At 41.3% G+C, this 27,582-nt stretch overlaps 1 protein-coding gene across 1 annotated transcript in view; it reads right to left on the bottom strand.

Annotated features, from left to right (window-relative positions):
• ctnnal1 (catenin (cadherin-associated protein), alpha-like 1) overlaps positions 1–27,582 on the bottom strand; it is a 314,649-nt gene that overhangs the window by 49,808 nt on the left and 237,259 nt on the right. The window contains exon 6 of the mRNA XM_072575745.1: positions 5,703–5,873. Coding sequence (XP_072431846.1) covers positions 5,703–5,873 — 171 coding nt within the window. The remainder of the gene's footprint in view (positions 1–5,702; positions 5,874–27,582) is intronic.

The raw sequence follows: 27,582 nt of genomic DNA, 5'->3' as shown, positions 1-27,582 counted from the left end.
CTATTCTGGGAATCTGAAACAAAAATAGAAATCGCTGGAGAAAATCAGCAGGTCTGGCATTATCTGTGGGGAGAAAACAGTTAATGTTTCAAGTTCGGTGAACATTTTTCAAAACTCTTTCTGCGACAGAGTCACTGCATTTGAAAGGTAAGCTCTGTTTTATCTTCACTGATGCTACCAGACCCGCTGAGTTTCTCCAGCAATCTCTGTTTTTGATTCTGAATGAGCTGTTTGAGAGCAGTTCATCAGACTCCCATCAGAAAAACACAGGTCAGCATAGCTGCACAATTCACCATCTTTTCACTCCTCTGGCTAGTCTGCAGCTAGTCAGGTGGAATTTAGCACTGGGCCATGCAATGCAATAATGAAAATATGCAGAAAGCACAATGCTTGTGTGCTGTCTGTGTTTTGATTATTGTTCAGAACTTCAAAGCATCTCTAGTTTTTTTGACTTTTAATTCTAAAATGTGCTGTTTTTAAAAATATTAGGATTTAAATTCAGTGACTGGCAAAGTCTGATGTGAACTCAATGGAATGTCACACATCAATGGCCAGGGAAACCTCACACTGGGACAGATTTAACAAATAGATATAACGAGGGGCTTTCTATATTTTCCCTCTCAGTAGCAGGCCACTTCTAGCACTTCATCTTGAAGAACTATCCATTAGTTACCCCTGCGATGTAAGTAAAGGCTGTGCCTCACTCTGAGTGTGGCAATCCAGTCAAAAATGTAGCAGAATAACAACTGTCTCTCATTCACCCTGAATGTTGGAATTCAATCACGGTCAAAAGACATCAGAACTACAGAATTTCAACCAATCCTGAAGCTCACTGTTCACCTATTAATGTCAATGCTGTTGGTAACCTCTACCGCAACAGTTGCAATGCTCAACTATCCGCCCATTGTAAACAATCCAGAGACTGATTCATATATGTTATTTTTATAAAAAGACTTTTAAACTCTTGAGTTCACCTCTTATTTCTAAAGTATGTGCATGTGCACGGTGTTACTAAATTTTCTCAAATTTTGTAATTAATAAAGTCATTCTTTGTAAATTCAAGAGAGCGGGGTTAATCTGGCTCCTTTCAAGCTTAAGTTAATTTGAGTCTGAGAGAAGGGTATCCACAAGGAAGGGAGCCATTTCAACTTAAACCCTAATGGGTTTAAACCTAACTTAAACCTGAGGGGTAGACGAATAAAAGAGGGGAGACAATTTATCCCTTTTCACCCAGTATCCAGTCTGGAGCCATAACAATTTGTGGAAACTCACCCAGGGTCTGGTTTGAAAAAAACACATCCCTTTCATTGGGCAATAAATTATTGCTCATCTCAATCCCCTCCATCCACAAGCAGATTAGATTCTGGCCTCTTTATTTCATTTTTAGCTGTTTTATTGCCATTTGACAATTTTCCTAGAATGATCTGGCTAAAATTCACAATCTTACAGTGTAGTGATATGAAGGGAAAACATTTTATTCCTCAGTCAGCATGCCAATATGTCAAAAATGTGAAGCTGAAGATTTCCCATTAGAAGTAACAGTAATGCTGCATTCTGCACTTGTTTAAAACAGAAATATGAGAAGCGTCAGAATGCAATTTTCTGGAAATTGGCTGGGACAATTGTTTGGCACACAATGCTTCCAACTAGAGACCCAATCCAGCCTAGGTCGATAGATTAATGAACGCTTCTTCTCAATTGATGAGACATCGCTGCATTAATGGATTTTATATAAATAGGTTTGAACAATTTCAACCTAGTACTTTGTGGATACAGATTTGTGCATTAAGCTACTCATAGTTTGGCATTAAGTTAGCAGTTTCATTCAAAGAGGCCAAGAAGTTGACTGATGTACCAAATGTAAAAATCTGTATGAATGCGATTGAGCAACGCTTTTCTGAAAATAATTGATTCTATACCTAGCCATCAAGTTTCTGTCAGAAATTTGATCATGGAAATTGTATAAGGGAATTGATTAGTCCCAAGGCTCACAATTCTCATATTTACAATTCAGTAAAAATAATAGCATTTTCAGTATATTTCCTCATCTGGCTGCAAAATATTTAAAATATATCAAAATGTACACAATACACAAATTTGAAACTTTAACAATTGGTCCACTTCTGGAGTACTAGTTCGCAATTAGACAGAATTTAGCTATAAAAGTGAACCTTTAACATCTCCCATGCTTGAATCTTGGACAGCTACAGAACAGGAACACATTGTTCAGCTCATTAAGCGTATGCCCATGACTCAGTTAATCTAATCCCACACTCCTGCTCACTCCCCCATGCGATTTCATAAAAACTAGGTCAAATTCTTTCACAATCAGCTTATTCAGTTTTTAAAAACAAAATCAGTTTCAACCATAGTTTGAGATAGCCAACTCTATATTCTAACCACTCACTGCATATTTTCCTTGCTCTTAAATTATTAGTTTTTGATTTTTGTAACTTCTCATTAATTACTTTTTTCACAATCAATAAAAACAATCCAAGGGCATTCACTTCATCATAACTTTTCAGTTTTGCAGTCTGCTTGTTTAAAAAAGTAGCGACACTTATAAGCACAAGGATGTAGGCTTCCATTATATTGTAATTAACAGTGAAGATCTGTAACTAATGGTAAAGATAAGCGTGCAGTTGAGACTCAGACCTGGCATACTGAGTCTCTGAATATTTTCTTCCTACCACACATCCCAGGTATACTTAGAATGTGCAGCAAAGGAAAATCAGTCAATGGCAATTTACCAACAACAAAGGTAAGACTAACCATCTAAACATCTCAGATTGACAATCTGAAACATCAACTCCATTTCTCTCTTTGTGGACACTGCCTAAATTGCTGAGTATTATCAGAATTTTCTGTTTTTATGTATAATTGATTATCAAACAAAAGAATTAGAAGTAGGACATTTCTCACTGAAGTTTAGGAGGTTGAAGGTTATGGAGGTTTATAAAATAAGGAGGGTATAATAAAGTGAATGGAGATGCCATTTTCCTAGATTGAGGACTACAAAACTAGGGACCATATTTTTAAGCTGAGTGGGTACAATTACAGTGTCTAAAAGACATTTGGAGAAGTACATGAAAAGGAAACATTTGCAGGGATATGCACCAAATGCAGGCAGGTGGGACTAGTTTAGTTTGGGATTATGGTCGGCATGAACTGGTTGGACTGAAGGGCCTGTTTCTGGGCTGTATGACTCTATGAGAGGAGAAAGATTTTAAAAAGGCATGAGGCTCAATTTTTTTTTTAAAGAGAGAAAGTGGTTTGTGTGTGGAGTGAACTTCCAGAGGAAATGGTGGATGTGGGTACAGTTACATTTCAAAAATGTTTGAGGAATATAGGCCAAGGGCAGGTGGGACTAGTTAAGGTTGGGATTATGGTTGGCATGGACTGGTTGGACTGAAGGGTCTGTTTCTATGCTTTATGATTCTATGACTTGGCCATTCAGCCCCTCCAGCCTTTCCTATCATTCTATAACATTATAGGTAAGCGCCCAGGCCTCAAACGCTTAAGATTTTGAACGTCTCTCCATCTCCCTTACACTGATCTAGGCTCTATACTTCTTAGATCCCAATAACTTTTCCATCTTCAGTTGGGTCACTTCTTTACTACAATTTTACTAATAAATGTACATTACCTAACTAAATGGTGGAGGAACGATAAATGAACTGAATTGCATAGTCTTGTTCTTATCTATGTTTTCTAGGTTATATCTGTGCTACTCTTCTATTTAGTTCTTTGGAAGTGTAAAATAATTTACTTGTACTAAATAACTATTATTTCAATAATAATCTTGATTAGCAATGTTATTCTTATTTCTGCAGAATTCACAATCCCAAATCCACCCCTCTGTGAAAACTGAGGTAAAGTATTTATGTAACTCTTTATTATCTCTATCATTTCCTCATGTTCCACTGTTCTATCCATTCTATTGATTTGTGTTTCTGTGAATGCTTTCCTCCATCTTACCCTTCATAGGTTTTGTTTGCTAACTTTTTTCAAACTGCTTCATAATCTATCATCACTTTACTTTATGAGGGAAGAATAACTTTAAGATTAATGATAGTCCAGTTCAGACAAAATGTCAGAAAGCAGTTGCTCACAGAGGTAATGGAAACATGGAACTATCATCCCCAAAAGACTGTGGGAGACTGCTGGAAGAATTGAAGTTTGCCAAGTTATGTTGGTAAGTTAGTTGTTGGGTAACACTATCAATGGATATCCTACAAAAGTGAGTACATGTAGCTGCAGAGACACTAATTATTCATTCTCCAACTAAATGGTGGAGGAAAATGATAGTGAACTGAATAGCATGGTCCTGTTCTTATCTATGTTTTCCATGATATACCTGTACTATCCTTCTATTAAATTCTTTGCCATGGAAATATAAAATACTTTTAAACATTTTTGAAAATCAATCCAATCTCCCCAAATACAAAGTCTTTGTTATGTATTCAGTTCTCTTATAATGGAATAAAATTGTTTTAATCTTCTTTCTACATACTCATTTTGTTGATCAAAGCTTCTCTATCCCAATTTGTCCTTCCAGATAAAGATCTATTTTAATTTTGGTAAAATTTCTTCTGTTTCAGACATCACATGTTGTCCACACATTTCCGCACTGTTTTAAACTGAATTTAAGTTCTCACCCCCATCCCCCTCCATCCTGTGGGGATTACCACTCTGATAAAATAATAATTACTCTACCATACAGTTACCACTTTCACAGTCTCTTTACAAAGTGCAATCTGATACAAATATGAGTTTATGGCTACTGATTTTCACTTTGGTTGGTACGTATTTTATCCACTGTTCCAGTTCACCACTCTGCTGTCCATATCATACTCCCTGTAGGAATACGAGGTGCATGTCCCATTCAAAAGAACAGAATTTGTACAAGCAGCAAGAGTCTAGAAGTGCTAATTTTAGTTTCCTGTGACTTCTATTGCAATTATTCCTATCCTTGAATACTCAAATTTTAAACTGCTGCAAATTCATCAACTTGTGTATCATCTTAGCGATTTTTGAGAAGATTTGTACCTCAGGTTGATGATAAGTCTATACGTTTGCTTGCTTCAAAGCCTTCAAGCTCAGCGACCAAACCTACAGACTTGTTGTATCATCTGCTAGGAAAATAACCTCACATTAGAACTTAAACTGCAGCACTGAGGAAAAAGCTCTAGGTTGTATTTCTGATCAATATGCACTATTATACCACCTCCCTATGACAAAGGATCCCAGCGGCAATAAACTAAGACCTTTTCTGAGGTACCCACATGTTGTCATGAATCAGTGTTTGCAGATTTTACTGCAAAGCAAACCACGCACTGAAAGCTATTTATAAACACTGAACATCAGCTTAACCCTAACAGAACTGATTGCCCAGTAATACGCAAAATAAAACTGTAGCATATTTCATCTTTTACAAAGTTAAATCCACTTTGACAAAATGTATTAAATAAAATTAACACTTAATGTGTACATATGGCATTCAACTCTCTGCCATTTAACATTACCATGTTCATACCTGGTGAAAACAGTCTAGAGAAAAATACAACAAAATAAAACTACTTGAACTTATTAACTGCTAAGATCAGCATTAGAAATATACATGATTAGTGATTTGGTATGCGCAGATGAAATAACAGACCTGGTGCATTTTATTTCAATTCAACTTATTCTTCCTTTCTTACTTTAAATTCTTTGATGTCAGCATAGATGCTGGTGGGATGGATCTCATTTTCAGCATTTTGTCTCGAATCTGTGACGATCTCTATCACCTGATCTAAAGCCAACCTCATGCGATGGAAAACGCCTCCCTTGTTTATTCTTGCTGATTCACAGTCCGGATGCCGAAGACAAGTCTAGAAAACATAATACTCCATTAGTATCACAATACTCACACGAGTGAAATGAATAGCAACACTCCAAATATAATTCAGAATCTTACTACATGCATCTCGGGTTTGCAAATGCAACTGTACAACTGAATGCCACAAGTCATGTTGAAATATATTTATACAATATTATTTCAGAATTCCATTGTGTTCATGTGATTTTCAGATCAATTTTAAATGGCTGACAGTTTTTTGTTTGTCTATGCAGGTGCTTACAGCCACAATTCTGCTGGATGTGTCATTGAACGTAGAAAATGATTCTGCATAAATTTTGCATAAACCATCTTGCAAGATTTTAAATCTTTCTTAAGCAATGAAGTATTCTTGGTTCTGAATGTATGATGAGCTTAAGTCCATAAAACATAGGAACAGAAGTAGGCCATTCAGCCCATTAAAACTGCTTTGCCATTCAATAAGATCATGACCAATCTGATTATAAGATAAAAGCCCATACCGTTAGAGGTAGTATGTTAGCATGGACAGAAGCTAACTAACTAATGGAAGACAGAGTTGGAGTAAGGCATTTCAGGATGGCAATCTGTAATCAGTGGTGTGCCAGAAGGATTAGTGCTGGGCAATAATATATAGTGATGATTTAGATGAGGGAAATGAATGTACTAAATCCAAGTTTGTAGATGACACAAAAATGGGTCGAAAGGCAAGTGATGAGGATGACACGAAAATCTGCAGAAGGATACACATAGTTAAGCGAGTGGGCAAAACCTTGGCAGACAGAATATATGGGGAAATATGAAGTTGTGCACTTTGGGCGGAGGAGTGGAGGATCTGAATATTATTTAAATGGAGACAGACTGCCTAAAGCTACAGAAGAGAAGGATTTGAGAATCCTTGTCCGTGAATTACAAAAAGCTAGCATCCTGGTTCACAGGATAACAGAGAAAGCAAATGGAAGCCGGCTTTTATTTAAAAGGGAATGGAGTTTTAAAATAGGGAGATTTTGCCAAAACCATACAAACAAAGTTGCCATTGTCCTACTGGACCATAGGGATGCTCCCTTATTAGAGAGAGATGACTGGTGCTGGTTTAACCTGAGGGTCACCAGATTTCTTGCAAAGAAAGAGGTTGAGAAGGAGAGTCCAACATGGTGACCTCAGTTGTTGTGGGAACTGAACCTATACTGTTGGGGTCACTCTGTAGCTACAGTCCAGCCAACTGAGCTAACCAGTACTGAGAAATAAGAGGTCATCCACTTTGAAATTTGAGAGTTTTTCCAAAATGATCAGATGCTGGGAATTCGAGATCAGCAGAATGATTGAGGCAGGGAAACCACTAAGTATCAGCATAAAAGTATAAAACAAATTGAAATGCTGCTGGATTTTAGGCTTTATTCCAAAGGGACCAGAAGTCACAGAGGTGGAAGTTATCTTATTGTCATACGAAGCTCTCATAGACCACATCTGGAATACGATATTTAGTCCTGGGAAATGCACATAAGGGAGGTTATATTGGCCTTGATGGGCACTGAACATAAATTTACCAGCCTGATACAGAGATTAGAAGTGTCAAGTTGTCATAATAATTTGCATATTTTGGCATATATCCCTCAGTTTACCTAATTTAGGTTTGTAAAATTATTAAAGTGATTCAATAAGATGCATAGAGATAATTTATTTCCTCTGGTGGGACACCAAAACAAATGGGCATAAGCTTAAGGTTAGAACTTCAAGCACGATCCCAGGAAACTCTGCTTCATATCAGGGTTTGAAGACTGCTGTAGACCTTCTAGAATACTGATTATTACAAAACTATCACAAATCTTTGTTGAGGGATAATGAACCAAGGCAGGTTGATGGACTTCGGGGCTCTTTCACCATCAAAGTCACCTGTGAAAATTCTGGAATGTCAGGAAAGCTTTCACCTATACAGGATTATGTAGGAATCTCACACTTACAACTGTGCGTCACAATTCAATTGGAAGGAGTGCACTGATAATCAAGCTTCACTATTACACAAGCTGTGATAAGTGTATGGATATAATTAAACCATTAGAATTAATTTACCTGACTGACTGCAATTCGGAATTCAAAAGTAATGTACATTGGATTTTTGTCATGAACAGAAGTAATTCTAATTCATTAAAAACACATACTTCAACAAAGTGACAAAGATGTTGAATTATTAATTACTAAACTACCATTAAACATAATCTACACCTCTTTTACATCAAATACTCACTGACTCAAGAATAACATAAAAGACAGTTGGTAAAAATATGGGTGGAGAAACGGTATACAGTTGGTTCTGCTATTACGCAGTAGTTCCGTTCTTGTGCAACCCCATGTTATAAGAAAATCGCTTAATAGTAGCACCATTTAAACTAATGGGGTCGGATTTGTGTTATAGCCAATAAATGTTTTAAAGGTTTGCACTTTAGAAACAGTGTCCCCAACTCGTCAATCGTGTTATAGCGAATTCATATTAACGAAATGTACATTACAACAGAACGGCCGGTTTCAGAGGAAATGTTCAGACCACAAAAACAGAATGGATTGTTTCACAATCCTCTTGATTCTTATTGATGATGACATGATGTTGTCTGCAAAACGATGGACAGGCTGTGCTTCACTAATTGCTCAGTTGGACCCTGGAACTTTTCCTTCATACTTTATAATTCTTTATTTCGGTATCTATGATGGAGGGTGGAAGAGAGCATTCTTAACAGAAATGTTGTTGTAGACAACTCCTGCAGGTTTGCTGTTTGCATTTCACTCACATGGTTTATAAACTACAGCTGGACTAATTGAAAAGTTGTTAATATGCTGAGCTCCCACCCATACAGATGGCACCAAAGTGTCCGTATACTCTACCTCAAAAAAGTAACATTGTGTGGAATCAGTAGAATTTGGATGAGAAATCCATCGAGGGCAATCTCAACTTTAGAAGCAACTTGCTCCATCCTTGATGTTTCTGATGTACAGTGTGGTGAGATTCTCATTCGGCAGCAGTGAGTTGACAATTAAAGGGGATAATGGCAAATTAACTATATAACTCATATCGATAATATTCAGCTTCCTATCTTATCAAACATGCAAAAGAAACTGGATATCAAGAGAACTCAACATGCAAACCCAGAGTGAGTACCTGGCGATTTCAGCTCAATACTTGCTCTGAAGGAGCTCTATTTCAGGCACAATTCATGAGACTAGCTGTATATGTACCCCTTGTTCACACACACTTGCAGCTAGTATTTGAAACTTTTCATGACCATCATGGCACCTGTCCATTACACTTACAGGCTGCTCGTGAAGCTCAGAGCCGCATTGTAGAGTGCACCAGCAACTAGCATTGAAAGACTGAAGCAGAGATATCGTGCACTGGGAGATGCACTGAGCACACAGACTAGATCAACCTGTATGTCCAGCTGCACTCTTACTGCTCACTCACTTGGCACTTACCTGTTTACTGCTGAAAATGTGTTGCTGGAAAAGCGCAGCAGGTCAGGCAGCATCCAAGGAGCAGGAGAATCGACGTTTCGGGCATGAGCCCTTCTTCAGGAATGAGGAAAGTGTGTCCAGCAGGCTAAGATAAAAGGTAGGGAGGAGGGACTTGGGGGAGGGGCGTTGGAAATGCGATAGGTGGAAGGAGGTCAAGGTGAGGATGATAGGCCGAAGTGGAGGTGGGGATGGAGAGGTCAGGAAGAAGATTGTAGGTTAGGAAGGCGGTGCTGAGTTCGAGGGATTTGACTGAGACAAGGTGGGGGGAGGGGAAATGAGGAAACTGGAGAAATCTGAGTTCATCTCTTGTGGTTGGAGGGTTCCTAGGCAGAAGATGAGGCGCTCTTCCTCCAACCGTCGTGTTGCTATGGTCTGGCGATGGAGGAGTCCAAGGACCTGCATGTCCTTGGTGGAGTGGGAGGGGAAGTTGAAGTGTTGAGCCACGGGGTGGTTGGGTTGGTTGGTCCAGGTGTCCCACAGGTGTTCTCTGAAACGTTCCGCAAGTAGGCGGTTTGTCTCCCCAATATAGAGGAGGCCACATTGGGTGCAGCGGATGCAGTAAATGATGGTGCAGGTGAATTTGTGGCGGATATGGAAGGATCCCTTGGGGCCTTGGAGGGAAGTAAGGGGGGAGGTGTGGGCTCAAGTTTTGCATTTCTTGCGGTTGCAGGGGAAGGTGCCGGGAGTGGAGGTTGGGTTGGTGGAGGGTGTGGACCTGATGAGAGAGTCACGGTGGGAGGGTCTTTTCGGAACGCTGATAGGGGAGGGGAGGGAAATATATCCCTGGTGGTGGGGTCCGTTTGGAGGTGGCGGAAATGGCGACGGATGATACGATGCATATGGAGGTTGGTGGAGTGGTAGGTGAGGACCAGTGGGGTTCTGTCCTGGTGGCGATTGGAGGGGCGGGGCTCAAGGGCGGAGGAGTGGGAAGTGGAGGAGATGCGGTGGAGGGCATCATCGATCACGTCTGGGGGGGAAATTGCGGTCTTTGAAGAAGGAGGCCATCTGGGTTGTACGGTATTGGAACTGGTCCTCCTGGGAGCAGAAGCGGCGGAGACGAAGGAATTGGGAATATGGGACGGCGTTTTTACAGAGGGCAGGGTGGGAGGAGGTGTAGTCTAGGTAGCTGTGGGAGTCGGTCGGTTTATAATAAATGTCCGTGTTGATTCGATCGCCCGAGATAGAAATGGAAAGGTCTAGGAAGGGGAGGGAGGAGTCTGAGACGGTCCAGGTAAATTTGAGGTCGGGGTGGAAGGTGTTGGTAAAGTGGATGAACTGTTCAACCTCCTCATGGGAGCACAAGGCAGCACTGATACAGTCATTGATGTAGCGGAGGAAAAGGTGGGGGGTGGTGCTCAAAACCTCCATGCCATGCCTTACCATGTCTATTAGCACAGTTACACAACCAGACAGCTTTCCTTACTGGTCAGCACTCCTCAGTCATTACGTGTGCTACATCAATCTCAAACCTGCACCATGTGCCAGCAGCTTACGCAATAAAAACCCTGAATGTACAGCAAACAGGTAACCTGTTTCAGTCATAGAATCATACAGTAAACAAAACTTTTCACTGTACCTCGGTACATGTGACAACAAATAAAATCAATCAATCAGGAGGGAACAGGCCCTTCAGTCAATCAGGTCTGTATAGCAAAAAATACTACAGCCCATACTTGTCCCACTTCCCTGCACACACACATGGCCCTGAAGGTTACAACACTTCAAGGACTTATCCACACAGTTTTTAAAAGGTGAGGTTTTCCACCTCAACGATTCTCCCAGGCAGAGCATTCCAGACCCTCACCACCTGGAGAGCTTAACCAGTTTCACTTCAGAGCTAACAAAAACAGAAGTTGTTGGCAAAGCTCAGTAGGTCTAGCAGCATCTGTAAAGAGAAATCCGTGTTAATGTTTCAGGTCTAGTGACCCTTCCTCAGACTCTTCAGAGCTAAACTGCTCCATGCGAGGCAACATCCTAGTGAATCTCCTCTGCACCCCTCTAATCCAATCACATAGTGTGTTGACCAGAACTGCACCCGGTACTCCAGCTGTGGCCTAACCAAGGATCTGGACAGTTCCAACATGACCTTGCTGCTTTTTTAATCTATGCCATTATTGATAAAGGCAAGGGTCCAGGCTTCAGGGACAATGGTCAAGCAGCGCAAGATCACTCTGTTCCTCTGACCTTACTGGTGTCATGCCATTCATTGGGTGCTCCCTTTTCTTGTTCTTTCTTCCAAAGTGCATCACTTCACATTTATCAGCATCGAACGTCATCTGCCATTTATCTGCCCATCTGACCAATCCGTTTACATCCTCTTGTAACTTAACACCTTCCTCCTCAATGCAATTACCTGGCCAATCTTCATGTTATCCAAAAGTTACTTATCATCCATCCCAAATTCTCAGTGACATCAATCATAAATATCACGAATGAGAAGGGGCCCAGCACTGAGCGCCATGTTACACCACTACACACCATGCTCAGTCACGCAAACAGCCTTCTACCACTATTCTCCATATCCTATCACTAAACCAATTTGTGATCCAAGTTACCCTGAATACCAGAAGCTTTTACCTTCTTTATTAGTTTCCCACGTCAAAGGCCTTGCTGAAATCCATTTGAACTGTATAAAGTCCTAGTGGAGTGATCCTCAGTGAAGTTTGTAGAGGGACTATCAGTCAGGTGGACCCAGCACAGGAAGTCAAGGGCAGCTTCCTAGACCAATCCAGGGTATTGGCCACGGTCAGGTTCGTCAGATGATCTCGGTCAGGGTTGTGTGCCTCTGCAGACCAGGGAGTGGGTCACATTTTGTGCTATATTTTCACAGTAGCCAGTTTGGTGGGTAGTGCTGAGGAGGTCAGAAAGATGAAAAGACATCAATCAGGGGTTGTTCACTTAGGTCACTTGAGGGCGTGGGCCATGGTCATTCCTTCCACAGAAAGAAAGGGCAAGATGGGCTGAAGGGAGGACACAACCTCCACTACTTTGGGGAGGAAAGTGAACAAGTTATTCACTGAGGGGTGCAGACTAGAGTTGGGGTGGGACGGTGATTGGGATTATAAATGTGAAAGGAGGAATGAAAGGGGGTGGGGAGTGAGTTCATTCACAATCAGGAGCAGCCTGGCTTCAAGTGAACGATCCATACCAGATGACTTTTCCATCCTGAGGACTGAGCACAGCAGGTCAGGCAGCATCTGAGGAGCAGGAGAGTCAATGTTTCAGGCAGGGCCCTTCCTCTCCTGATCCAAAATGTCAAGACTCTTACTCCTGATATGCTGTCTGACCTGCCATGCTTTATCCAGCGCCACTATCTACTCCGACTCTCCAGCATCTGTGTCCTCACTACTGCCAACCATTCCTTCCTTTTCTCTGTTGTAAATCTCCTTAAGTATCAGTGTTGCATCTTGTTTGTATATCTCCCCTTTCCTGCTTTGCTTGAACCTTCTGAATTATCTGTCGAAATCAATAAAGTCAAGAAAAGCAGAGCAGGTCAGGCAGCATCCAAGGAGCAGGAGAATTGACTTTTTGGGCAAAAGCCCTTCATCAGGAATGAGGATGGGAGCTAAGGGGGTGGAGAGATAAATGGGCAGGGGTGGGGCTGGGGGTAAGGTAGCTGAGAGTGCGATAGGTAGCTGGAGGTGGGGATAATGGTGATGGGTCAGAGAAGAGGGTGGAGCGGATAGGTGGGAAGGAAGGTGGAGACGTAGAACAGGTCATGAGGGCGGTGCAGAGTTGGAAATTTGGATCTAGGATAAGGTGGGGGGAGGGGAATGAGGAAACTGGCGAAATTTACAATGATGCCATGGGGTTGAAGGGTCCCAAGGCGGAAGATGAAGCATTCTTCCTCCAGGTGTCGGGTGGTTAGGGAGTGGAGATGAGGAGGCCCAGGACTTGCATGAACTTGGCAGAGTGAGAGGGGACTTGAAGTGTTCATTCACGGGGCAGTGGGGTTGGTTGGTGCGGGTTGAAATTAATAGTTTACAAGATAACTTGAAAAGCATTGAAATTATTAACAATGCAATATATTGTTACAAGTAATGATATGTTCCAACACCGGAGGTTGGTTTAGCTCAGTTGACTGGATGGTTTTTTAAAAATTCATTCACAGGATGAGGGCGTCATTGGCTAGGCATCCCTATGCCAGTTAAGAGTCAACCACATTACTTTAGGTCTGGAGTCATTTGTAGGCCAGACCAGGTAAGGACAGCAGTTTCATTCCCTAAAGAACATTCATGATCCAGATGGGTTTTTCCAACAATGGATTCATGGGCATCATTGGCTGCTCAATTCCAGATATTAGCAGTCAAATTCCACAATCTGCCATGGTGGGATTTGAACCCAAGTCTCCAGAACATTATCTGGGTTTCTGGATTAACAGTCCAGTGACAATACTACTAGGCCATCACTCCCACAGATTGTGAAGCACTGGTGATGCCAACAGGATGGGTTCAATTCCTATCACCGGCTTACCATGAAGGACTCTCCGTCTCAACCTCTCCCCTCACCTGAGGTGTGGTGGCCCTCAGGTTAAATCATCACCAGTCATCTCTGGTAAGAGTATGGAGACACATATTGCAACACTGATAGTCAATGCAGTTTTTCATAATTTGGTGCATCAAACTCTGAGTGTGCTAACAAGAAGCTTCTTGTGAAGTAGTTAAGTATGTGTGATCACACTAACTGAACAGCACTGGTAAGTACATTAGAAACCAGACAAACATCTCAGCTGCAGCTCAATTCTTATCTGAAGATTCTAGTCTAGACTGTCACTCAAGATCAGACACACTGAAAACAAATTTTACATCATAACACCAAGAGACAATTTATATTCCTGTATTGTATTCTTGTATTAGACATTAGCAGATGCTAAAATTTCAAATTGCACAAGGCCAGATATTGTTATGAACTTGTTGAAAAGTATGAAATATAAAGCATTACATATTTCACTCCATCTAAATTAAAGATTTGATAAGATAGTACGAACATAATAACTCTATCCATTTCTGTAAAAACTAATTTTAGAGGAAGCGCAGCCAGGTTTCATATCTAGCTCAAAATTGAGCTGTTCTGTATTAATGCAAATTTTCTCTATTGTAAAATGGTACAATATGGCTGGTACATTAATACCCTTTGTACACATAAGCCAGAAGCAATGTTCGTCCTGATTGTATTTGCTGTACATAGCCAACTTGTTGCACTGTACAGCCTCTTAATGGTTGACACATAGTTACATGTGTGCAGTTAAATGGCACTTTGCTGTGCTCTTGTTTATTCCTCATGCAGCACTTTCCCAATTGTTATGCAGTTTAGAAGGAACATTAGCCAGGAGTGCATATGTCCCATACAATTGTAACATATACAGTGATGGGGAAAAAACACATCTGAATCCATAACATCTAATAATACTGTACTGTTGAGAACAATTCAAATCTATCTGCTGCAATTTTTATTTCAACAAGAAAGTAAGACATGTGTCAACATCATAACTAGATGGTAAAGTCTCAAAAGGCTGGAGAAATTGTGGGGAACGGAGAAGAGAAGAGCAGATGAACAAACTTCCAAACCCTGTGGGCAAATGCTTGTTTGTGGATGTGAACCTGAAGACAGGATTGGGACAGAGATTAGAAGCGGAAGTGATGTGCTGGAGGATTTTCAACATTTATAAAGTAACCATCTTTACATGAGGAAGAAAAAATAGAAAGCATACAAAAGGAAATTGAGAAGGGTGAGTGGACCATTAATAAAAGATTCGAAAGGTTAACAATAACAACAGCTCCTCTGTGAGTTAATTTGATGCTTTAGTTGCATGGATATTAGAAGCCTAGAACTAAGCAACCAATGGCTTTCAGTTTTCAAATCAATTTTACAGACACAACTCTATTTTTACTGAGATTGTTGGTGTTAGTCCTTTCACATATTGCCTGATGCAATGACAGCTATAATTACACACAAACAATGCTCCTTGTTCACAAGGAAGCACTCTGGTCGTCTCTGCATCTTTACTGAAGTGTTTTTAAGATTGCTACCTCTATATGAAGCACGCATGACTGCAGCAAGCAAGGTGGCACATTGATACAAGTTCCATTTCTCTCCTAAATATCCCCCTTTTCATTTAAAAAAAACAATTTGCACATATTATCCTGTACACTGAGTTACTCAAATTACCCAATGTATATATAACTGTTCTCATGTATTAGCAGTTCATTATTTTCATCAATTCCTCCATAAACATTGTACATAGGGTAAAATCATCTGGCCTCTTGATGTAATAAGTTGTTGTTGGCTATTCATCCGTGTTATATTGCTTTCCCAGGGAATGTTATTCCTGAATCATTTGTTGTTGACATGATACTATTATTCCAGTTCTATTGTTAAATTGCTGTGGCCGTCCGAGTCTGATGTTCGATCCGCAGTCTGTGCGTTCATATTTTCCTGATCAGCCACATGCAATTGAGGAACAGTTTCTTTAGCTTTGTATGTATGTCTTTCACTTCCATCACCTACAAAATGATAACTATTCTACACAGGTCTCAAGTTGCCATTTGGGCTGACTTTGTTGAAAATATTGAAGGTTTGCACCCTGACTGGCTCTTCAATGCTCAATTCGGACAGCAGTTTGGCAGCCTTGTCAAAAACAAAATGACTGTCAGCCTTTTGTCACACACCTGTTACTTGTGACTTGAATAGTTCTTGTGCTATTGGAAGAATAATTTGGGTGCAGTGTAACATCAGTCTTTGCACTCTCCATGCCTTCAGTGCATGTGTTTCTCCATTCAAGGATTGCTGATTTACCTGTTTTTTTAAGCAATGTTCGCTGTTGCCTAGTTTTTCCACTTCACGCATGAGCCGAGGACCATTGACATTCCATCAGAATTTTAGGAGTGTTGTAAATCTGAAGTGTGCAGTTAGGCACTCAAAAATCTTACTGGTAGCTGTTGAAGTCAGCTGGTTTGCTTTCCAATGGTCAGAATAGTAATCTATAGTTACAAAATGAATACCTCCTGTACCAGTGGAGGGTTTTTTTCCCCCCAGATTCATCCATGGTCTGTCTGGAAAGTCATTTCATCAGCGGTTCTCTACCTTGCCTAACTTGGTACTCATTATAAGCACTGCACTAGCTGAGGTGCTCCTTCATTTTGTTGCTCATGCTTGGCCTGTAAAGCACATCTCTTGCTTTCCTCAAATTTGACTCGATTTCTTGCAGAAATACACTTTAAAAAACTATTCTCCTGACTCCTTGGAGATAATGACTCTATTTTCACAATATGCCATCCTGGCCTATCAATTATCTGTCTGCCCAAAATGCTCTTAAAGCGGATGTGGCCGTGATTCTTTGAGGTGGGGGGGGGGGGGGGGGGGGCATCTGCTCACATTACTTTTTGCAGCACTTGGGAAGTTACATCTTGTTGGGCAGATTGTTTGATTTGAGCAAGGTGCTTGTCTATTAGGTACAATGTCTCTTCTGAGTTGATGACTTCCAGAACATGCCAAGTGCTGTTCTGCGTTGGACAGTTTCACATTGTCTTAGCATCCACTGTTTTCTTCACTAGGAGGAATGCTTTCGACAGCACAACTTTGATGTACTTCTGTTGCCCTTGGTTATACAGGTCATTCTACTATAACACGTATTTCGTTAAGGCAAATTCGCTAGAACATAATTGATGATAAAAGTTTGGGAGAAGATTAGTAGCTCAGGTGCTCGTTGTTGTGGTTCTGTTCACCGAGCTGGGAATTTGTCTTGCAAACGTTTCGTCCCCTGTCTAGGTGACATCCTCAGTGCTTGGGAGCCTCCTGTGAAGCGCTTCTGTGATGTTTCCTCCGGCATTTATAGTGGTTTGTCTCTGCCGCTTCCGGTTGTCAGTTCCAGCTGTCCGCTGTAGTGACCGGTATATTGGGTCCAGGTCGATGTGTTTGTTGATAGAGTCTGTGGATGAGAGCCATGCCTCTAGGAAATCCCTGGCTGTTCTCTGTTTGGCTTGCCCTATAATGGTAGTGTTGTCCCAGTCGAATTCATGTTGCTTGTCAACACTACCATTATAGGGCAAGCCAAACAGAGAACAGCCAGGGAATTCCTAGAGGCATGGCACTCATCCACAGACTCTATCAACAAACACATCGACCTGGACCCAATATACCGGTCACTACAGCGGACAGCTCGAACTGACAACTGGAAGCGGCAGAGACAGGCCACTATAAGTGCCGGAGGAAACATCACAGAAGCGCTTCACAGGAGGCTCCCAAGCACTGAGGATGTCACCTAGACAGGGGATGAAACGTTTACAAGACAAATTCCCAGCTCGGCGAATAGAACCACAACAACATAATTGATGAATTGAAGATATTGTTTTGAAAGAGTGAAGTTTTAAAGTGTTTATCGGTTATAAAGCAATTCTGGCCACATGAGTTTAAGTGGTGCTGCTGTTATGTGATTTTCTTACAACATGGAATTTCTCGAGAACGGAAGTACCGTGTTACAGCAGAACTGACTGTATATCAGATACACATACCTCTAAATGGAGTCACATGTTTTGGAGATGTTTGGGAGCTGATAGTAGTAGCTTGCAGAAAATGCTTTGAAGTGATTTGTATTGCTGATGTGACACTGTCGGGTGACTTCCTCATTTACACCATAGTATTTCAGCCCTGGCACTGGCATCATGGTTGTTTGATTTTAGTGAATGCTACTTTTAGATCTATGCTCCAATACCAAAGCATATCGTATCGTAGAGGTGTACAGCAAGGAAACAGACCCTTCGGTCCAACCCATCCATACCGACCAGATATCCCAACCCAATCTAGTCCCACCTGCCAGCACCCGGCCCACATCCCTCCAAACTCTTCCTATTCAAATACACATCCAAATGCCTCTTAAATGTTGCAATTGTACCAGCCTCCACCACATCCTCTGGCAGCTCATTCCATACACGTACCACCCTCTGCTTGAAAACGTTGCTCCTTAGGTCTCTTTTATATCTTTCCCCTCTCACCCTAAACCTATGCCCTCTAGTTCTGGACTCCCTGACCCCAGAGAAAAGACTTTGTCTATTTATCCTATCCATGCCCCTCATAATTTTGCAAACCTCTATAAGGTCACCCCTCAGCCTCCGACACTCCAGGGAAAACAGCCCCAGCCTGTTCAGCCTCTCCTTGTAGCTCAGATCCTCCAACCCTGGCAACATGCTTGTAAATCTTTTCTGAACCCTTGCAAGTTTCACAACATCTTTCCGATAGGAAGGAGACCAGAACTGCACGCAATATTCCAACAGTGGCCTAACCAATGTCCTGTACAGCCGCAACATGACCTCCCAATCCTGTAGCAGAAAGTGAGGACTTCAGATGCTGGAGATCAGAGCTGAAAATGTGTTGCTGGAAAAGCGCAGCAGGTCAGGCAGCATCCAAGGAACAGGAGAATCGACGTTTCGGGCATGAGCCCTTCTTCAGGATTCCTGAAGAAGGGCTCATGCCCGAAACATCGATTCTCCTGCTCCTTGGATGCTGCCTGACCTGCTGCGCTTTTCCAGCAACACATTTTCAGCTCCCAACTCCTGTACTCAATACTCTGACCAATAAAGGAAACCATACCAAATGCCTTCTTCATTATCCTATCTACCTGCGACTCCACTTTCAAGGAGCTATGAACCTGCACTCCAAGGTCTCTTTGTTCAGCAACACTCCCTAGGACATTACCATTAAGTGTATAAGTCCTGCTAAGATTTGCTTTCCCAAAATGCAGCACCTCGCATTTATCTGAATTAAACTCCATCTGCAACTTCTCAGCCCATTGGCCCATCTGGTCGAGATCCTGTTGTAATCTGAGGTAACCCTCTTCGCTGTCCACTACACCTCCAGTTTTGGTGTCATCTGCAAACTTACTAACTGTACCTCTTATGCTCTCATCCAAATCATTTATGTAAATGACAAAAAGTAGTGGGCCCAGCACCGATCCTTGTGGCACTCCACTGGTCACAGGCCTCCAGTCTGGAAAACAACCCTCTATCATCACCCTTTGAGCCAGCTTTGCATCCAAATGGCTGGTTCTCCCTGTATTCCATGAGATCTAACCTTGCTAATCAGTCTGCCATGGGGAACCTTGTTGAACGCCTTACTGAAGTCCATATGGATCACATCTACTGCTCTGCCCTCATCAATCTTCTTTGTTACTTCTTCAAAAAAACTCAATCAGGTTTGTGAGACATAATTTCCCACGCACAAAGCCATGTTGACTATCCCAGATCAGTCCTTGCCTTTCCAAATACATGTACATTCTGTCCCTCAGGATTCCCTCCAGCAACTTGCCCACCACCGAGGTCAGGCTCACCGGTCTATAGTTCCCTGGCTTGTCTTTACTGCCCTTCTTAAACAGTGGCACGTTTGCCAACCTCCAGTCTTCCCGCACCTCACCTGTGACTATCGATGATACAAATATCTCAGCAAGAGGCCCAGCAATCACTTCTCTAGCTTCCCACAGAGTTCTCGGGTACACCTGATCAGGTCCTGGAGATTTATCCACTTTTAACCATTTCAAGACACCCAGCACTTCCTTCTCTGTAATCTGGACATTTTGCAAGATGTTACCATCTATTTCCCTACAGTCTATAAATTCCATATCTTTTTCCACAGTTAATACTGATGCAAAACATTCATTTAGATTCTCCTCCATTTTCTGTGGCTCCACACAAAGGCCGCCTTGCTGATCCTTGAGGGGCCCTATTCTCTCCCTAGTTACCCTTTTGTCCTTAATATATTTGTAAAAACCCTTTGGATTCTCCTTAATTCTATTTGCCAAAGCTATCTTATATCCCCGTTTTGCCCTCCTGATTTCCCTCTTAAGTATACTCCTACTTCCTTTATACTCTTCTCAGGATTCACTCGATCTATCCTGTCTATACTTCACATATGCTTCTTTCTTTTTCTTCACCAAATCCTCAATTTCTTTAGTCATCCAGCATTCCCTATACCTACCAGCCTTCCCTTTCACCCTGACAGGAATATACTGTCTCTGAATTCTTGTTATTTCATTTCTGAAGGCTTCTCATTTTCCAGCAGTCCCTTTACCTGCCAACATCTGCCTCCAATCAGCTTTCGAAATTCTTGCCTAATACTGTCAAAATTGGCCTTTCTCCAATTTAGAACTTCAACTTTTAGATCTGGTCTACCTTTTTCCATCACTATTTTAAAATGAATAGAATTATGGTCGCTGGCCCCAAAGTGCTCCCCCACTGACACCTCAGTCACCTGCCCTGCCTTATTTCCCAAGAGTAGGTCAAGTTTTGTACGTCCTCTAGTGAGTTAATATAATGGTTCACACTCAGATGACAAATTAGGCAAAGCATTACTTAAATAGTTTGAATCCAAATTGCTGCTACAGCTCTCACCTACTCAGCACTCAGGGTCTGGGCAAAGACCTTTTGCTATAAGTATATGGTCTCTATATTTGACTTTGAGCATCTTCAATTGCATTTTTTTTATTTCAGCTTCAAGTTAAGCTGGTGAGCTCTCTCGAGTTTCACTAAATATTGATTGTGTTCTGCAGTTGCTTGTTCCATCATGTTTTCACATCCTTATACTATCAGGTTCTCCACATTAGCTTCCATTCCAGGAAGATCACAATCTGACGTTGCTGGCATTGATACTCCTCTGGAGCCATGAGCATGTCAAAGGAATGTGCAACCATCGATAACTGTCAAAGGGCACCCAAAATGTAAGAAAGGCTGCTGCTTTCATCCAGTTTCAATTGCCAGTAACCATACTTTACACTTATGTGCACAAAGAATATTATCTTTGCAAGTTGTGGAAAAGTTCCTTCTATGGTTGGCATGAGGTAGTGCAATCTCTTCACAGCTTTATTTAGCAGCTGTGATTCACTGCCTGTTCTTAGATAGCCATGCTGCTAATCCATTCTGTGGAAGTCACTTTCTTGTCACTACCTTCTTTTTCAGCTCTCCTGTCTTAACTTTCAGGCTGGCTTTGAGGGCAACTGGAATACTCCACATCAGTTGCTTAATTTTCCTCATGCTCTCATCTACTTCAAGGTTATACTTGACAGGATAACTCTATGATCTGTTCTGCAATTAATGATTTGATTTCAACACATTGTAAATCTCTTTGGTACATTGAGGATTATCATTCCAAACTGTAGACTTGCTCCAGTTGAAATTAGTGATATTTGCTTGTCATTTTATGGTCTTATTGGGGGGATCAAGTGTTACAGGGAAGACTCAGGAAAGTGGATGTGGAGAGTGTCAGGTTAGCCATGATCCTTTTGAATGGTGGATCAGGCTCAAGGAGCTGAATGGCCTACCTCTGGTCCTATTTCTTATGGTATTGTCTATGATCTGCAAGTCTAGATTTTCAAATTGTCTCCTCACAGAAGGTTCTATCCTCTTGGCACAAATATGGCACGATCATTTAGCTTCAACCTCACTTTCAAGGGCTTCATTTTCTGATTGCTATATTGAGCCACTTTGCACAGGTCAGTATGGCCATGATGTTGCATTATACCAGATGTCTGACACTTTATGGTGATCTGGTGTTCTTTCTCTGCAGTCATCATTTTAACAGTCACAAACCATGCATCACCCATTGATTTCCTTTATTCATCAAGGGGAGAGGGCATTGCAGGCCAGACAGCATTTATTGCCCTTGCTAATTGCCCAGAGGGCAGATAAGAGTTAACCACATTGCTGTGGGTCTTGAACCACATGTAGTCCAGACCAAGTAAGAATGGCAGTTTCCTTCCCTGAAAGGCATTAGTGAACTAGATAGGTTTTTCCTGACAATTGACACTGGATACACGGTCTTCATTAGATTCTTAATTTCAGATATTTATTAAATTCAAATTCCACAATCTGCTGTGACAGGACTCAAGGTCAGGTCACCAGAACATTACCTGGGTTTCTGGGTTAACAGTCCAGTGACAATACCATAGGCCATCAATTCCCATTTGACAGAATTAACCTGTTATGTGGTGTAAACGGGTTCTTCAAAATTTCAAGCTGTTATCTCAAGGCCATCTGAACCTGCTTGCTGCACTTTCCCCTAACCTGTTTACAAAATGATTCAGCTTCTTACAGTGAGAATATTGCTTTGCCTGTGCTAGATATACCCTTCTCTCCTTTGCATAATGTCCTCTGCAGTACCTGAAGTCTGCTCTTTGTCTGTGATTGTTTTCCCTTTTAGTTCTGGTGCATCGATCATGATAAAGCAAGATCTGGTTTCTTCCAACATGTCTATGCTCTCGTTGGTGATTCGCATTCTCAGTGCTTAGAGTCTTAGAGATGTACAGCACAGAAACAGACCCTTCAGTCCAACTCGTCCATGCTGACCAGATACCCCAATCTAAGTCCAACTTGCCAGCACCCGCCCCATATCCCTCCAAACCCTTCGTATACCCATCCATAAGCCTTTAAAATGTTGCAATTGTACTAGCCTCCACCACTTCCTCTGGCCGCTCAGTCCATACACATACCACCCTCCATGTGAAAAAGTTGCCCCTTAGGTCTCTTTTATATCTTGCCCCTCTCAGCTTAAAGCTATGCCCTCAAGGGCTGGACTCCACACCCCAGGGAAAAGACTTTGTCTATTTATCCTATCCAAGATTCACATGAATTTATAAAGCTCTATAAGGTCACTCCTCAGCCTCTGATGCTCCAGAGAAAACAGCTCTGGCCTATTCAGCCTCTACCTACAGCTCAAATCCTCCAACCCTGGCAACATCCTTGTAAATCTTTTCTAAACCTTTCAAGTTTCATAACATCCTTCCAATAGGAAGGAGACCAGAATTGCACACAATATTCCAAAAATGGCCTAACCAATGTCCTGTACAGCCACAACATGACATCCCAACCCCTGCATTCAATAATCTGACCAATAAAGGAAAGCATACCAAATGCCTTCTTCACTATCCTATCGACCTGCAACTCTATTTTCAAGGAGCTATGAACCTGCAGTCCAAGGTCTCTTTGTTCAGCAACACTCCCTAAAACCTTACCATTAAGTTTGCATGTTCTGTTAAGGTTTGCTTTCCCAAAATACAGTATCTTGCATTTATCTAAATTAAACTCCATCTGCCACTCCTCAGCCCATTGGCCCATCTGATCAAGGTTCTGTGCATGTCAATGTCTTCCTGAGAATATGTTTCTCCTCTCTGAATTAATCTGTTTTCATTGCAGGCTCCCTTATGACTAATACAATCCTGCCTTTAATTAGACCATCTTTTATTTGCATAAATTCACAGAAATCTTGAAATGAGTTAATAAAGTCATGTATTGACCAATCGACTTATTCCTACTACGGGCCCTAATGTTGAACAAGCACTTCACTTATACTTGATGGAAGCTACATATGTTCACATGCAAGGCCTGTCCTGCAAAGATGTTTAGGTATCATGCCTTTTGTCATTAAATTAAAGTTTGAGGAATACCTATCACCTGGTACATTCCCCATGGCAACATAGAGTTTTACAGTGATGAAGAAGGCCATTTGAACCACTGTCTCTACCAGCTTCTGAAACAGCTCCCCAGCTTGTCCCAGCCATACCTCAGGAGCCCTCTAAATTCATCACTTTCAAATGTATATCCAGCTCTCTTTTCAAACCTCCTACAGAATCCACTTCCTCCACTCTCCCAGGCAGCGCATTCCGAATCCTAACAACTCTATGAGTAAAGAAGTTTCTTTTCATCTCACTCGTCTGTAATCAGAGTCCACTTGCCAACAATTGACAATATAAAACTTATTCACTTTGAAATGTGATATTCTTTCATTTGTCCTGATGAGTGCAAGACAGAAAGCTTTAACTCTGTCTCTTTTTGTCAGCAAAACTTACATTTCCCTTATAGCTCACAACTTGAACACAATCTTTGCTTCCTTTCCAGAACCAAATTATTTTGGAGCAATGGGATCAAATACATGGTGTCAGTAATGGTTTATGACAGCAATCTTACCTTGGAATTGACACTGAGAATGCACTTACAATCCAGCCATTTATTTGATTTTGCAATTACTGCTGTGTACCGAAACAACATTTCACTGTTATAAACTACTACTCTTGTCTTACTTACCAAAGAATGCTTGATTATATAATCCTTTTCACTTTATTTGTGCTGGCATGTATCACATTAGCCCAGATCTTCAGATCGGGATCAGAGCTGTTCTGTCCAACGTCAACTGTGCGAAATACTACTCACTTACTGAGCCTTGTTTTTTTTATGGCCATTTTTTTGATGTAGCTTGCTCTCTGAAGCTTCCTTTGCAGCACGTAGGAGTTGGAGTCAATGGAGCACAGGGGAAATGAAGCCATGCCAACCCCTCATGATCATAGAAATTAAATGGGCCTTCAGGTAGCAGCAGTCAACACAGGGATTTAAACTGAAAATTAGATTTAATAATACTTCTATGACATTTTTAAGGATTTACATAGCTTTTCATTATGTTTCTGCTTCTGTTAAACATTTAATAAGATTATAATTAACTAATTGTAAATGTAATTAATTTATTTTCCTTCTTTTAAACATTTGATTACAGGGTTATTTAATAATTTTAAATGTAACTAATTTTTTTTCCTGTTTAATGTTATTTAATAATTCTTAGTGAATGAATATTTGTGAGTGAGTTAAGCAAGTTAAGCAGGGAGGGTGCAGCAGGTGATGAAGAACAGAAATGGTATGTTGGCCTTCATAGTGCAGGGTTTGCGTATGGAGCACTGATAGCTTGCTGCTGTTGCACAGAGCCTTACTGAGACCACAGCTAAAATAGTGTGTGCAGTTTTGGTCTCCACAGCTGAGGAAAGATATTCTGGCTTGGAGAGAGTGCAACGAAGGTTTATCAGATTACTTCCTGGGATGGGAGAACTGATGTATGAAGAGAGACTGTATTGATTGGGACTATGTTCACTGGAGTTTAGAAGAATGAAGGGGGATCTCATAGAAACCCACAAAATTCTAACAGGACTACACAGGATAAACATAAGTTGTTTTCAATGATCAGGGAGCCCAGAACCAGGAATCACAGTCTAAAGATATGGGATAGGCCACTTAGGACTGAGGAGGCATTTCTTCATCTAGAGAGTGGTGAGAGTGGAAATCTCTGACACAGAAAGTGGTTGAGCCCAAAACATTGAAGGTTTTCAAAAAGGAGTTAGATATAGTTCTTGGGGCTAATGGGATGAAAGGATATTGGGAGAAAGTGAGAACAAGATAGGAATTGAATGATCAGCCATGATTATATTAAATTGCAGAGCTGGCTCAAAGGGTCAATGGCCCACTCTTATGTTTAATGTTCCCTATGTACATGGGCAAGAGGGTGGTTGACTATGTTGGTAAGCAGGGTAGCATTAGGTAAAGGAGTGGGGTGATACCTGGGTAAGGCAGGCATTGTGGTGGTGGGTTTACTAATAGATAGATAGGGTGGTGATTCAGTAGGGTCAGTTTTGTATTTCCCAAAGTGTTAGAGCAAGTTTTAACCACTCTCATTTTCCTTGACTAACTGCTCCAGTACATGAGTTGGAACTCTTTGAAGATCCTAACTGTACTTCTGAGTTGACGATGATTTTGGAGTGCATCAGATGCTCGTTCGTTAACTATTAGAAGTTGAAATTTCTTGGGAAATTCCCATTTTGTCCGATGGATCAGGACTTCTGCAAGATCTAGATTCACAGTTCCAGTCTATGCTACTGTAGCAATTATTTCCAATCAAAAGATACGGGCGGTTAGATTTCTCAATATTAAATGTCAAGAGAAAGTTTCGAGCTCTCTGAATGTTAATGCTTTCCACTAACACTGAACTCGCACATAGAGTTCTACATTTGTAAACTTAGACACTGGTATTATTATCACCGAAAAAGATAATTTGGTCAACAAGATCATCCCGTGTTACACTACCCCATCTGTTTCTGCCTCTTGATGTTCACTCTTTCCATGTAATAAAATTAACGAGTGAAATTTACTGCTTCAATTATCTTTTTCTTTTTTCTACAATTATTGTCCATTTAGAGTAGAAGGGTTCTATCAGACGTCCATGAAAAGTATCAAACGTTCCTGTTATTGCTTTTTCATTTTTTAAGGCCTTGAAGGGATAAACCACACTGATATTTGGGGAATAATGTGCAACACAATGTACATATGTATTATACATTTAATACAACAAAATAAGGCCATGAACAGATTTAAAAACAAGGATGAGAATTTTGAACAAAACAAATTGAAGGAACTCAGCAGGTCTGGCATATTTGTGGAGAGAGATATGTTGAGCCCAATACAATATTTTTTAAATCAGAAATTCAAAATCACAATGGTGCCTGGCAAGGAGCCAGTGTAGGTCAGTTAGTGAGTGGATGACAGGGAAATGCAACTTACTGACAGTTTAGCAACAAGCAGCAGAATTTTAGGTTACTTCACATGTACAGAGGGGAGAATGTGAGAGACCAGCCAGGAATGCATTGGAATAGTCAGATATACATCTGATGAAGGTGTGAGTGACAGTTTCAACAGCAGGTACGCTGAGTCATGGCAAAGTTGGGTGACTTTGTAGAAGTTGAAACAGGCAATCTACGTAACTTTGTGAACACTAAGCTGGAAGCTCTCAGTGAGGTCAAACATGTTTGCAAACAGACTAAGCTAATCTCAAACTGTTGCCAGGGAGAGAAACTGATTGGTAGCTAGGAAACAGACTTTGGTGCAGTCATGTGTAACAATGATTTGGAGATGCCCCAGATTTTCCAGTCAGAAATGCGGTAGGAATGCATGTCATTTGCCTTATTAAAATTTAGTGTTTTCATCATCGTGACCAGCTCCAGTTTGGGTCCAGTAACAAGGTGATAAGTAGCTCTTGCGGTGAACAGCGACTACAATGAAGACACCTCCCTTGAGACCTTGCTTCAGTTTCACTGAAGTTCTCTAAAAGGTCCCTGTGCTGTAGGATCAACTCTTCCTTAACCCCATACTACCTGCACTACTCAACTACTCCATGTACCCGTGACACTGCCTCAGGTTCACCTTGGCACTGCTCACCCACCTCGATACTGAGCATATCCCAAAAACCCTGACCCCGGCCACTTTTCCAGCACCATTTTTGCATCACCCTCCAGATCACCAAACAATGCCCACCACCTCCAATGCTCACTCTCACCACCCTCACCCCCTGCACAAGAACATAACGTTTGGCTTCTCAAGCCTGCTGCATTACTCAATCTGATCATGGCTGATCATAATCATCATTACGGT

This window comes from Chiloscyllium punctatum, chromosome 8 (genome assembly GCF_047496795.1).
Source record: "Chiloscyllium punctatum isolate Juve2018m chromosome 8, sChiPun1.3, whole genome shotgun sequence".
NCBI lineage: Eukaryota > Metazoa > Chordata > Chondrichthyes > Orectolobiformes > Hemiscylliidae > Chiloscyllium > Chiloscyllium punctatum.
The sequence above is the reverse complement of the archived record's forward strand: the minus strand, read 5'-3'. Positions and strand labels throughout refer to the sequence as shown.